This window comes from Urocampus carinirostris, chromosome 11, assembly GCF_059441175.1.
Source record: "Urocampus carinirostris isolate Australia breed hairy pipefish chromosome 11, RoL_Ucar_1.0, whole genome shotgun sequence".
Taxonomy (NCBI): Eukaryota; Metazoa; Chordata; class Actinopteri; order Syngnathiformes; family Syngnathidae; genus Urocampus; species Urocampus carinirostris.
In genome coordinates this window covers 20,028,464-20,041,123 of record NC_142359.1, presented here as the reverse complement: position 1 = coordinate 20,041,123, position 12,660 = coordinate 20,028,464, and the positions used below count along the sequence as shown (strand labels likewise).

General features: G+C 40.3%; 1 protein-coding gene across 2 annotated transcripts in view; it reads right to left on the bottom strand.

The window, feature by feature from the left end:
- Positions 1-4,794: 4,794 nt before the first annotated feature.
- Positions 4,795-12,660, bottom strand: part of LOC148356711 (mannose-P-dolichol utilization defect 1 protein-like) — a 15,403-nt gene continuing 7,537 nt past the window's right edge. For both annotated transcript variants that reach the window (XM_088347385.1, XM_088347386.1), the window contains exons 4-7: positions 10,127-10,212; positions 9,941-10,059; positions 6,636-6,746; positions 4,795-6,568 (exon numbers count right to left, since the gene is read on the bottom strand). In XM_088347385.1, the coding sequence (XP_088203511.1) occupies positions 6,419-6,568; positions 6,636-6,746; positions 9,941-10,059; positions 10,127-10,212 (466 nt within the window). In that variant the 3' untranslated portion in view covers positions 4,795-6,418. The remainder of the gene's footprint in view (positions 6,569-6,635; positions 6,747-9,940; positions 10,060-10,126; positions 10,213-12,660) is intronic.

Here is a 12,660-nt window from a genome sequence, read left to right as displayed (position 1 = left end):
ACCTATCATGTTATACGGAGAAATAAATGTACAATACACATGCTGTAAATATCAAACTTTTGAAACTAAAAGCGATAGATTTTATCGCACATTCAATTATATTTTCATACAAATGAAGCACGAACAGTCTCCTGAACATCGAAGAATAAATTTATAACGTGCTTGTTCGGAACCGGAAGTGGCACATTTTGACCAAAACGGAAATCCAATGCGATTGTTGGAGCGGTTTATTTAGTCTCACTTCAAAATTAAGCAGACAAAAACACTAGTCTCGAGTCAAGTTTTTTTTTTTTACTGTTGTTTGAATTTAAAAAAGCGGCATTCATTTATTTAAATCTGTAGACAGGGGCGTTACCGGGCGGTTAGCAGGGTTTTGCAGTGCCCACCCAGCGACACACTCTGCGCACCCACCAAAAAACTGGATGTATTACTGAGGGCAGTCTGGACGTGTCCTCAGCTGCCTGTGAAAGCTCTTTTTCAACATTAACCTGCATTCTCACTCCTCTTTGCAGACAACACTGCATTTACAAAAGAGGGATGGGGTTATTTTAGCTCCTGAGAGAGAAATGACAAGGAATCTTGACATGAATACATTTGTGACAGAATTTCAAGGAGCAGTTGCAGACTTTGGATTCTTGAGACTTTGGATAACAAGGATATACCTTAAACTTGGGCTTTATTACCTGCACATCTTATTTTGTTCTAGGTCAACCATTGTTTTTCACCTGCATGTCTGTACCGTTCAATTATGGACATGTTCTAAATGAAATAAAACAAACTTTGTTTAGACAAAATCACAACAACCTTCATATCAAGAAAGCAAAACATGCCTTAAGGTGCAGCAGCTCTGCATTGGACTTCAACATACAGTGGTACCTCTACTTACAAATGTCTTTCGCTACGAAAGTTTTAGGTTACAAAGTACCAGAACTGGAATATATTACCTCTAATTACAAAGGCGTCTCAGGATACAAAGTACAGTTCAGTACGCGCTGCCATTTAACGCTGACAACTCCGGAACGTTGTTCATGTCTCCTTCCTGCTCTGTCAACAGTCTACTGTATGGTACCACAACAAAGATCATTCACAATGGACCCCACGAAAGACATACAAGAACTGGACAGGGAGAAGAGAAGAGGAAGAGAATTTTTCTGGCCATCGAAAAACAAATTAAGAGATAATAGAAAGGGATGTAAATACACAACACCGTGTAGAAGGCAACAAGGAGGAGGACGAAGCCCTCATTCCATCAGGCCAGAATAAAGAAATTTGGGTAAAATTCCATGAAGTCTCAGAATTTGTGGAAATAAATCACCCAGTGTTGACAGGTTGGGCTATTGCTCATTATGCTGATGTCTGCCTTGCGCATTCCCAACAGATGTCATTGAATCAGTTTTTTAAGAAACGTAAGACAAAAAACACTGCGAAGAACCAGGAAACAAGGAGGCCAGTTAAAAGGTAAATTCATATTTTGGTTATTTCATTTGTACTTTGTTTTTTGACATGATGTCCCTCCTTTTTATGTTTACTGTGTGGTAATCTAATTCTAATATGTTTTTGTTTTATGCTCTGATGCTCTTTATGATTGATTAAAAATATATATACGATTGCTGGGCTTGGAACGAATTAGCGCATTTACATTCAAAAGACCTCTCGACTTACAAATGTTTCAGGTAACAAAGCTACTCCCAGGACAAATTAAACTCATAAGTAGAGGTACAACTGGGCTTGAGGATTGTAGCACCTCAACGAATGTTATAGGCTTTTTGGGACTGGCAAAAACAAACTCGTTCCGAAGTCTTTATGGAAAAGTAAGAAAAAATGATTCCATAGCGTCCCCTAGAGAAGTAAATCTGAATAGAATTCAGCATGTTTGACTGAAAGGCATGAAAATTGGCATGCAGGTAAAGGGCCCTAAAAGGCACTTAAAAAATATATTTTGGGTCATTTTTGAACATACAAGATTACTGGGACCATTCTGGTTCACTTTACGCTGGTACATTTCATGGCTTGGGGCAAACTTTGGTTGAAAAAATGGCCGCTTTTGGAAAGACGATATGAGAGGTGCTGGGTTTCTAATTTAGAATTTGATCAAGGCTTTGTCACAAACATCAAAATGCTAACCAACTTACAGGTACAAGATCAGAAAAACAAATCATTCTCAACCATCTATGAATGTTTACAGTCATGATCTAAAGTTAGCAAATTGACAATATTTAGATAGATAAGATACTTTATTCATCCCTGAATATTTGACTAAACGTAGCAGCACGGCGGCAGTGGTTAGCGCGTGTGCGGCACAGTTCTAAGGTCTTGGGAACCTCCTGCGTCGGTTCAAATCCAGCTACCGGACTTCCTGTGTGAAGTTTGTATGTTCTCCCCGTGCTTGCGTGGGTTTCCTCCGGGCACTCCGGTTTCCTCCCACGTTCCAAAGACACGCATTTCAGGTGGATTGGCCGGTCCAAATTGTCCCTAGGTGTGAATGAGGGAGCGAGTTGTCTGTCCCTATGTGCCCTGCGATTGGCTGGCAACCAGTTCAGGGTGTCCCCTGCCCACTGCCCGATGATTGCTGGGATGGGCTCCAGCACCCCCGCGACCCCACTGAGGATAAGCGGTGCAGCTAATGAGATGAAATGAGATGACTAAACGTAAAGAGTCACCTGCTGGGGATTAAAATGCAATTTTTACATTTGGATTAAGTGTTGCAAGCCCATTGAAAATATTGTCCTCAAAGCCTTCAGATGATGAATATTGTGGCTTTTTGAAAATAAGCGGTGGCCAGAGAATCAGGCTGAGAACTGAACCCATCGCCTCATGAGAGATGTAAAAATGTCTCTTATCTCTAATTGTGTGTTTTATTCAGGAATGTAAGGTGATAGACCTAACACTAAATTAAACCGAGTAGCTAATCAGTCCACTATTGACCCAAGTTGAGGTATTTTCTTATTCTATTTCAGAGTTCATTTCATTTCCCTTTAATACATGACATTTTGTCAGTTAAGTGGTTTTATGGGACTCATTAACACTGAAATATGGAAAGATTAATCTCAATATCAATATTTTTACAAAATCACAAAAACATTGTACAAAAGGGCCATGAAGATTTTATTTGGATTTTGTTCTACAAAATAAATCATATCTCCTTTGTTCACAAGTACGTATGTTGGCCACGAAAGGGATAGGCACCACCAGGCATACATGCCCAAGACACACCCTGGGAAATAGTGCCCCTATGACCCTAGTGGTTAAGGTATATAAGCACATTCGCCTAACATGTGAAAGGTCCCCGGTTCAAGACTGGGTGGAAACATATGTTGGCCTGGAGAGGGATTGGGGCCACCAGGCTGTACATGCCTAAGACACACCACAGGAAATGGTGCCTCTACGACCCTAGTGGTTAAGATATATGTGCATTTGCCTAACACGTGGAAGGTCCTCAGTTCAATAACCGGTGAGAACATATGTTTGCCTGGAGAGGGATGAGCACCACCGGGCTGTACATGCCCAAGACACACCACAGGAAATGGTGCCCCTACGACCCTAGTGGTTAAGGGATCCATCCAACCAACCAGTAAAGTTACGCAAAGTAGTCAAATTTTAAGCATAAAGCGACATAAACTTGACCTAAATACTCCAATCTGCTAATGGAGATTTAAGCTTAAATATATCTAAAAACCTATATTTCATCATAGTGGTGGTAGCGCCACCAACTGGTGAAAAGATGGTATTTACTGGACCGTTTCTCTCCAAGGTGATTAACTGAATGGACGTTTCGTAAAACGTTGTTTCCTTGGCTACGCCCCAAAAAGCACTTTTAGTTTTGTGAGCCTAAACATTCATCGAATCTCATGAAACAATCGCAATATTTTAAAAGATGTTTAATGATTCTGCGAAACTTGTCTCACTAGCGCCTGCGAGAGGTCAAAGAAAAAAATGGTTGCATGTGTAAGGTAAATTATGGTTTAAATGTGCCTTTTATACTTTTATATAGTCTTATACTCTCATACTTTTGTACTCTTATATCTTTATACGTTTATATTTTTAAAGTATACTCAATAAGTGAGTGGTTTTACGACTTCAAGTTGTGTTCAGAGGCTAGCACCTTCAAGGTCAAAACAATAAATTCCCAAGCACCAAAAATTGTGTCTCTAATTAAAAAGCTAAAACTTGAAAGGCCACTAACAGTTTCTCAGGCTACTCCTCATGCCTTTTGGGGCCTGCTAACTATTAATCAAGATGGCCTTCGCTCGAAAGCTTGCCTCCCACATTCCAAGTCCGCTCGAGAGCTTGCTTTCTACATTACAGAGACACATTATGTTACAAAGTTTCACTATCCTTATTGCTCATTTATGATACTCGCATGCCATCTAGAGACTAACATTATACACTGCATTTGAACATGTGATTCCTGTCTAAACTAATCAGATGTGTTAGTTTCATTCTTGTGTTTTCCAATAAATAAGCCTCCTGCCAGAGGCGGAACAGGATTTCTTCCTGATCCGATCCTGGAAACACGCACCTCCGATGGAAGTGGCTATCAAAAATCGAAATCTCCGACTCAAAGTGTGTGATTTTCTTCATCCTAACCCAATCTCAAGTTTAAACCTTGACACATGTTTCGACATGAGTTATTAAAAAAAAAAATCTTGTATTCAAATAGTGATATAATAAGGAAGTGATGTTTTTTTTTTCATTTTTATTTCCACCTTTTGATGACTTTCACATTTGTGATTAGGTAACAAGTTGGCCATTTTTTTTCTAAGTGGAACAGGAACAAGACCCAAACGCGTGACGTTCTCACACAAGCATTTTATTTTACGGGAAATGGGGAGTCATGCACGTTAGGCAGCAGTCTGGCGTGGAAAGACAGGAAGCCAGAGACCGACGAGATGGATTCCAATAGCCCGAGCAGATATTGGACAGGTAGGGTCGATACAGGACGGGACAGACAGGATTGATAATGAAACAGGATATCAAAATAAACAGGACAAACTAGACAGGAATGAAAACTGGAGAGAATAATAAACAGGACAAAAATAGACGGGAACGAAACAGGAATCCGATATTCAACAGGGCAAAATAAACGGGAACAATACCGGACAGGAAATACCAACAGGAAAAGAGGACCGAGTCAGAACCCACATCTTGCGGGGAAGAGGTTCGTTGACCAACTGACCAAGGAAAAATGAGAGCACTGCCAATCTGTCAATGAGCCGCAGGAGGCGCAACACGAGCGGGGCCAATTGGGCGCCATGGCAACCGTGACAGTTGGCCTATATCCTTTCAATACCGGGACAAAAACATGAGAAAATATCTTGACCTATCAAAATAAAAACAGTACATTCTCAAGGTAACAAAATCTTTCATTAAATAGATCGTTTTCTAAAACTAACCGTAAAGAAACTTATTTGTGTTGCCTTTTAGACCCAAAAAAACCGACCAAAAAACACAGATTTTGGTATGCTGTTACAGACAGGGATTGCAATAACAAATAGTTTCTTAAATTTATTTTTAGGGGAAGGGGATTATGTTTCTCATAATTCATTTAATATGTTCCTCTCATACACAAAAAAGTATTATTCCCGAAAACAGGGGGAAAGGAACCATTTCCTCCCCTCCCCAAGAAAGAATATACGAGGATAAATGAAATCAAGTGTGAAAACAGGAGAGGAAGTCTTTACGTTTTATGATAAACCAAAAAAAAAACATTATGTCAAGAAACTAAAACAAATATTGTAATGATGCAATACGTGCTACGTTAAATTCCAGTGAAAGAAGACATAAATAAAAGTGGAACTGGTGTCCCTAATTTTTTTTCCCTGTTCATGGCCATCAGAGACAAACCTTAGGACACCGCCGGTGTAAATAAATTAAGTTTCCTTTACTGTAAATGCTATTCAGATTCATTTCTGGTAAAATGTAGGCAGGGTTGGGTAGGGTTACTTGAACTGGATTACTTTCAATTACTTTTGGATTACTTAATACCAAATATGCGAATAAAAGACAAAATAAACTAAATATGAATAAAATTATGACTCACAACACGTGGTAAGCTTCCTCTCCTGGCTTTGATCTCCGGCAAAACGAACATAAAATGCGACAGAAACAAAATGAAAATAAATCCAAACAGCTCGCCAACATCATTTTTGCCGTTCCATGTGTTCCGTTACTCCCCAAGCCTGCACAAAATGTAGTCATTTTATTCATATTTAGTTTCTTTTGTCTTTTATTAGCATATTTGGTATTGGAGTAATCCAAAAGTAATTAAAAGTAATCCAGTTAAAGTAGCCCTACCCGACCCTGAATGTAGGACATTAAGTATACTTGTTAAAAGGTACTTGATGTAATCCCACTTGATTTTATGAAGCTACACGGCTAGATTAGAATAGACAGAAGTCAATGTCGCCCCCTCTCGGTTCTAAGACAGCATCCCTGGATCCGATTTCTCCTGCTGTTCTCGCAGGATCGTTTTAGTGGCCTTCCAGTAGTAACCCACTTGGGCAACGATTATGCCGTTGCAGACCACCGACACAACGTAGGTGACCACCAGAAGGGTGTCGCCTGTTTCCTAAAGACGCAAAATGCATTCAGCATGTATAAACAAGACATGAGTAAGACCAAAATAAAGAATGTACCTGTATCGATGTGAAGATGCGTACGAGTGAGCCCAAGAACAATATGGTGACGGTTAGAGCAGACAATTGTCCTGTGTGTCCGTTCCGAAAATTGGTGGCTGCCTGAATAACCTGCATGTGGTTGATTGATTGAATTAAATGAAATAAACAGTACATGAACATGAATATAACAAAAACTATAGTTATAATTGCACACACACATACATTTGTATCTCCATCTACCCATTATCTTCACCGCTTATCCTCAGTAGGGTTGCGGGGATGCTGGAGCCCATCCCAGCTATCTTCGGGCAGTGGGCAGGGGACACCCTGAACTGGTTGCCAGTCAGTGGCAAGGCACACAGAGACAGACAACTCACTCGCTCATTCACACCTCGGGACAGTTTGGACCAGTCAATTAACCTGACATGCATATTTTTGGAATGTGGGAGGAAACCCACGCAAGCACGGGGAGAACATGCAAACTCCACACAGGAAGGCTGTTAGCTGGATTTGAACCCATGACACTGATGTTTTGTAGGTACTATTTAATGAAGCTGCTAGTCGGGACCATGTAAGCCATCCACTTTTCAAACTGGAGACCCTGATGAACATTTCTTCTTCTCATGTGCAGTCCCTTCTCAAGGTTTCTTCACTTTCCTCATGTTGAGGTTATTGAATTTTCCTTGTGAAGGATTTTATACACATGACTATAAAGGATTTTATACGATTGAATACAAGTTACATTTATTGAGTGCAATGAAGATTATCACCGAGTAGGCTTTAGGTCAATGACAGGTCACGCCGTTCCAAATGCAGAATATTTTGACTAGGGAATTTTGATAACAGGACTCTGACGGAGGACGGCAGGCGATGTTTTGAGAACAAGCCCTTGATGACGTAAAAACGCTCGGTGTTGTTTTGAGTTTTTCCAGACATCGAGGCGAGGTGGTGGAGCCGTGGAGCCACGTTGGGCTTCCCTGGCACGCCCATGAGAGGAGCCGGCACACCATCTTGCGGAAAGACGTGGGCCGAGAAAAGAAAGGCTGAGAACTTCAGAGGAGGCTTGACAGAGACTCCAACGACACTAATTTGACTAATTCAGCCATTTTCGATGGACTACACTTAGTTAAATTGTTAAGGAAGTTAAATCTGCCCCCGTGTGGAAATGCCGGTCTCTTGTTCATCTTTTCCAACAAGAAACGAGCGTGCATTGTTAGGTGAATGTAGATTGTGTTTAGTTAATGGAGTCAGATAACTCATCATCATTATCTCATTAGCATCACCGCTTATCCTCAGTAGGGTCGCGGGGGTGCTGGAGCCCATCCCAGCAATCACCAGGCAGTGGGCAGGGGACACCCTGAACTGGTTGCCAGCCAATCGCAGGGCACACAGGGACAGACAACTCGCTCGCTCATTCACACCTAGGGACAATTTGGACCGGCCAATCCACCTGAAATGCATGTCTTTGGAATGTGGGAGGAAACCGGAGTGCCCGGAGGAAACCCACGCAAGCACGGGGAGAACATACAAACTCCACACAGGAAGTCCGGTAGCTGGATTTGAACCCACACAGGAGGTTCCCAAGACCTGTGCTGCACACGCGCTAACCACTGCGCCGCCGTGCTGCCTGGAATCAGATAACTAATTCGAACAATTTGGTAAACGGTACATTTTAATATTTTAATTCCTAACACTTGCCATCGTGTAGGTTTTAGATCAGGGGATGGTGTAATAATAGTCTGTGGTTTGCAATAGACTGTGGTCTGTGCAGCCCTTTGAGACTCCTTGTTATTAAGGGCATCACAAATAAACATGACTTGACTTGATTTGAATTTCTTCTATAGTTGGAGCCTATCTGTGTTGTTCTCTGAACAGATTAGCACACACTGTTGTAGGAGAGCTTCAGATCTCTCATGGAATAGTCTTCATTTTTTAGAACAAGAACAGACTGTCGAGTTTTACATGAAAGTTAATTTTCTGTGGCCATTCTGAAAGTTTAATTACACCCACAAATGTGATGCTCCAGATACTGGACTAGCCGAATAAAGGTCTATCTCATAGCTTATTTAACCAGCCTAACGGTTTTCAACAGTGCGAAGGGTTGTGTAATCAATCATAAGGCTTTTAACACAAAAGGTAAACAGAACACTGGAGTGCTGTTTGCTGAAAGTGGGCCTCTCAAAGTCGGTGAGCAACGCTTGAAACAACAGTGAGCAACAGCAATCCCAAGTGTGGCAACTAAGTCAATATCAAACATGTCCAAAACTTGACATCAACTTACATTTTGCTGAGTTTCCGGCAATGCAAAATTATTTTTCACTTTTGAATGAATTGACGATTGCAATGGTTGTATGGCCTACAAATGTCATTTGTTTTTACAATTCTTTCACAAGATTTCCATTTATTTTTCTGGTATCTTACTCACATTTTTGGGGGCTTATTTAGTCGATTGCACAATACAGAACTTTATGAAATCACATTTTTAGTGGAAGTACAATGTTGGCAACAAGATTAACTTGATATAATTGGAAATTATTTGAATGCAAAACAAACGTTTTCTTCTTTTTCCGTTTTTTTCTCCTTTTTAAAAAAAAATCCTTTTCAAAAAAATCCCATTGTGTTTATTTTCTCCGAGCTGTTACTTTTTTCTTGCTTTTTTGTTCTCTATTTCCTTTTTCCTTTCTTTCTTTCTTTCTTTTCTTTTTTTCTGGCTCTTTTTCAGAATTTTAACTGCTCTTTTTTTTTTCTTTTTCTCTCTTTGTTTCTTTTTTTTCAGCTTTTCACTACTTTTTCATTTTGGTATTTTTTTCTTTTTTGCTTTATTCCCCCCCCCCTTCCTTTAAGTCATTTTATTTGCATAATTTTACATAATATTTGGTCATGTTGGGATTACAGAAGCAAAAACAACCTGAAGAGCCCTTTGGGACCTGAAAGAGCCGGTCCCTATGAGTGAGCCGAGCCGAAGAAGCCGGTTCTCGAAAAACTCTCCTGACTTTACGCAACTTTGTTCTACTTCGACATCGACTTCCAAATACCGCATTTAGAACACAGCGTCAGGGGAACCCGTGTATTTTTACCTTCATGCACTGTAATTTTGACTTAATTCTTTTTCTTAAGTAGCAATTTCGAGCCCTGATTTTTGTGAGCTGGCTAGATTTTCTTGTGCGCGGAAAAGCTCTGGGCATTGCGCAATTGCGCATACAAGCAGCTTAGAGGGAACATTGTTCACAATGTATGGGGTGTATTTCTGATTAGTTTCAAGTTATCTTCATTGAATCGAAAGTAAAGGCGAGACATTGAAAAGGTTAGAAATGTTGTTGGACCCTGCTGACGATGATGGAGGGCATGTTGGAGGCCTGCATGGCTACGAGGACAGATCCAGGCACCAGTGGAGACAGCAAGAACGACAGCACCCCGAAGTAGAGCAGCACAAACAGCACACCTGCACAGAAGATCTGTGAGCTTAAGGAGAGCAATCGGAGCAGGAGATCCCCAATTCAGAGTCGGACCTCTTCCCGTTCTCCCCCTGTAGTGTTGGATAAGGAAGCCAACGGTGATGGTCTGCAGCATGACAAAGAGAGCCTCTCCCCAAGCGCTACCGCAACGCACCAAACACATTAGGTGAGTCTAACTCAGGTGGGTGCTTGCCAGAGGTAAGAGCTTAAGCCCGAGCCCAACCGGACCCAACCCAACCCAAATTTCGGGCCAGGTCGGGCCTAAATCATTATGTTCGATTTTGACCGGGCTTCTCTCTCGCCACCTTTTTGTATTTTTTCACTATCCACCCGTCATTGTTCTTTTTCTCTTTGCATCTCTCTGTCTGTCATTCGAAGTGTCCCTAAAAAGTTTAAAGTAAAATATTTTTTCATCAAGTATGTGTTAAAGGTATTCTTGGATTCTAAAATATACAAAATGTGAGGAAATAGTACATGTTTTTGTAGGAGATCTATATGGATTTCATACCTGTCAACCTGTACGTTTTTGCTGTACAAAGTACGTTTATTATGCATTTTAAGACGTGTGCGACGTACACGAAAATCTGTACGGAAAAACGCAAATTTTTCAATTATGGGTACCATCCGGTATACAAAGACTATCACGAAACTGCAAATTAATCAAGTCAAACGAGTTCGCCGCGGTAGCCTCTATCTCGGTATCGTTTTTTTCGTTGCAAAAAAAGCAAGCGGTTTGATGCTACTGTGCGTATGCATCTGCCGCCTGGGGATTTCCCATCATGAATCATTCTGTGGTAGTTGTGTAGTGAAAAGAAGTCCATATCTTTTTAGAGAACCGTCTTTTTCGGCTCAACTCATTAAAGAGAGCCGGCTCTCAAAGGGCTCACTTGCTTTGATGCATTATATTACGAATGATTATGTTGTGTAAAGAAGTTAAGAAAAAAAGGAAGTAGAAAAGTAGAAAATGAAAAAAGACAGGTTTGTGGTTATCCCTTTAATCAGTATATTACCAACAATAAAAATAAATTAATAATTTGAATAAGAAAATTATATTTGCATGTTTTTTTTCCTTCTACCGTGGACGTCCAAGCTACTTCATTTTTGAACTTTTTTATAATAAACCTCATTCATGTAGAGCAAATCAGGATCTCACAACAAAATGTTAATTAACAATATACATGATATAAGGAAACACATGTACAATATAACATGTTAAACTACATAAAAAAACACGTTTGAAAAAAATTATGGTGTAAGATTATTTTGTATTTTGTAAGGGAAAATACAACATTTTGTAAGGACATGGAGCCATGGAGCTTGACTTGTATGGGATTTCATCATTTTATTCCAATTATTTTCTGAGATAATGCATTTTGAAGATAACCTGTATCATTGTTGACTTCATGTGATGTTGTGAAAAACACCAACACTCAAGCAAGCCATTCGCCAAATTGGTTTACGTGCTAGTCGAGGAGGTAACGGGTGGTTTAAGCCAAGTTTATTTAGTTTTTGTGGAAAATGCCTAGGCGTTGTGTTGCAGATGGATGCAGTAATGGTACAACTACTTGCCTGCTTGACCTGTTTCCGGTTTCACAGGAGAAAGATCTATTGGACCTTCTGTTTTAAATATTATCATTATATCGCTCTCCTCAGGTATTGTTCCGGTGGGCTTTAAGTCTGCTGTCAACAAACCCACACTTAGGCGACCTAAACTTCACCCGGAAAGGCTATGTGAGTATAGGCCAGTGTCAAATCTACCATTTCTTTGCAAAACTACTTGAAAAGGTTGTTGCACAGCAGTTGAACGACTAAGTCTGAAAATAATCTCTTTGATTCTGCCCTGTCAGCATTCGGGATAAATCACTCTATTGATGATTAAAGTGGCCAATGATCTTCTCTTAGCAATAGATTCCAGTCCATCGTCAAAGCTGCTGCTGCTGGATCTCAGTTCTGCCTTTGATACTGTGGACCACAACATATTACTTGATCGTCTTGAAAAATAAATTGGTATCTTGGGAACTGTACTCTTGTGGTTTCGATACTACCTATCAGGACGCAATGTGTTAACTACGGCAATCGGACCTCCGAAGATTTTGATGCATACATCTGTTTGTTTTGTTTTTTTGTCCTTGCACTACTGGCAGTTCTCTTGTACCTAGCCACTTCTTTGCACATCTGTTCTCCTCTGCACTACCGTACTCCATTGTTATTGTTATTGTATAGTGACTTGTTTACCTGACTGCCCATTTTGCACAGCTGTTCAGCTGCTCCTCTTGCACTCTTTGCACTACTTTATAGTACTCATAGCTATAATTATTAAGTATATTATTTAGTATTTCAATACTCCAACTCAATACTACATATTTATATCTGTGCATTCAAGGAAACTGTGCGGGTCAGATGTATCAACATTTTGTTCTGTATACATGTGTACAAGAATGACAATAAAGTATATCTGAATCTGAACTTGTAGCATTCCACAGGGCTCTGTACTCTGCCCCCTTCTTTTCAGTATCTATATGCTTCCGCTCGGTGTTATAATCCGCAAGAATAATATTAGTTTCCATTGCAATGCCTACGGAGACAAC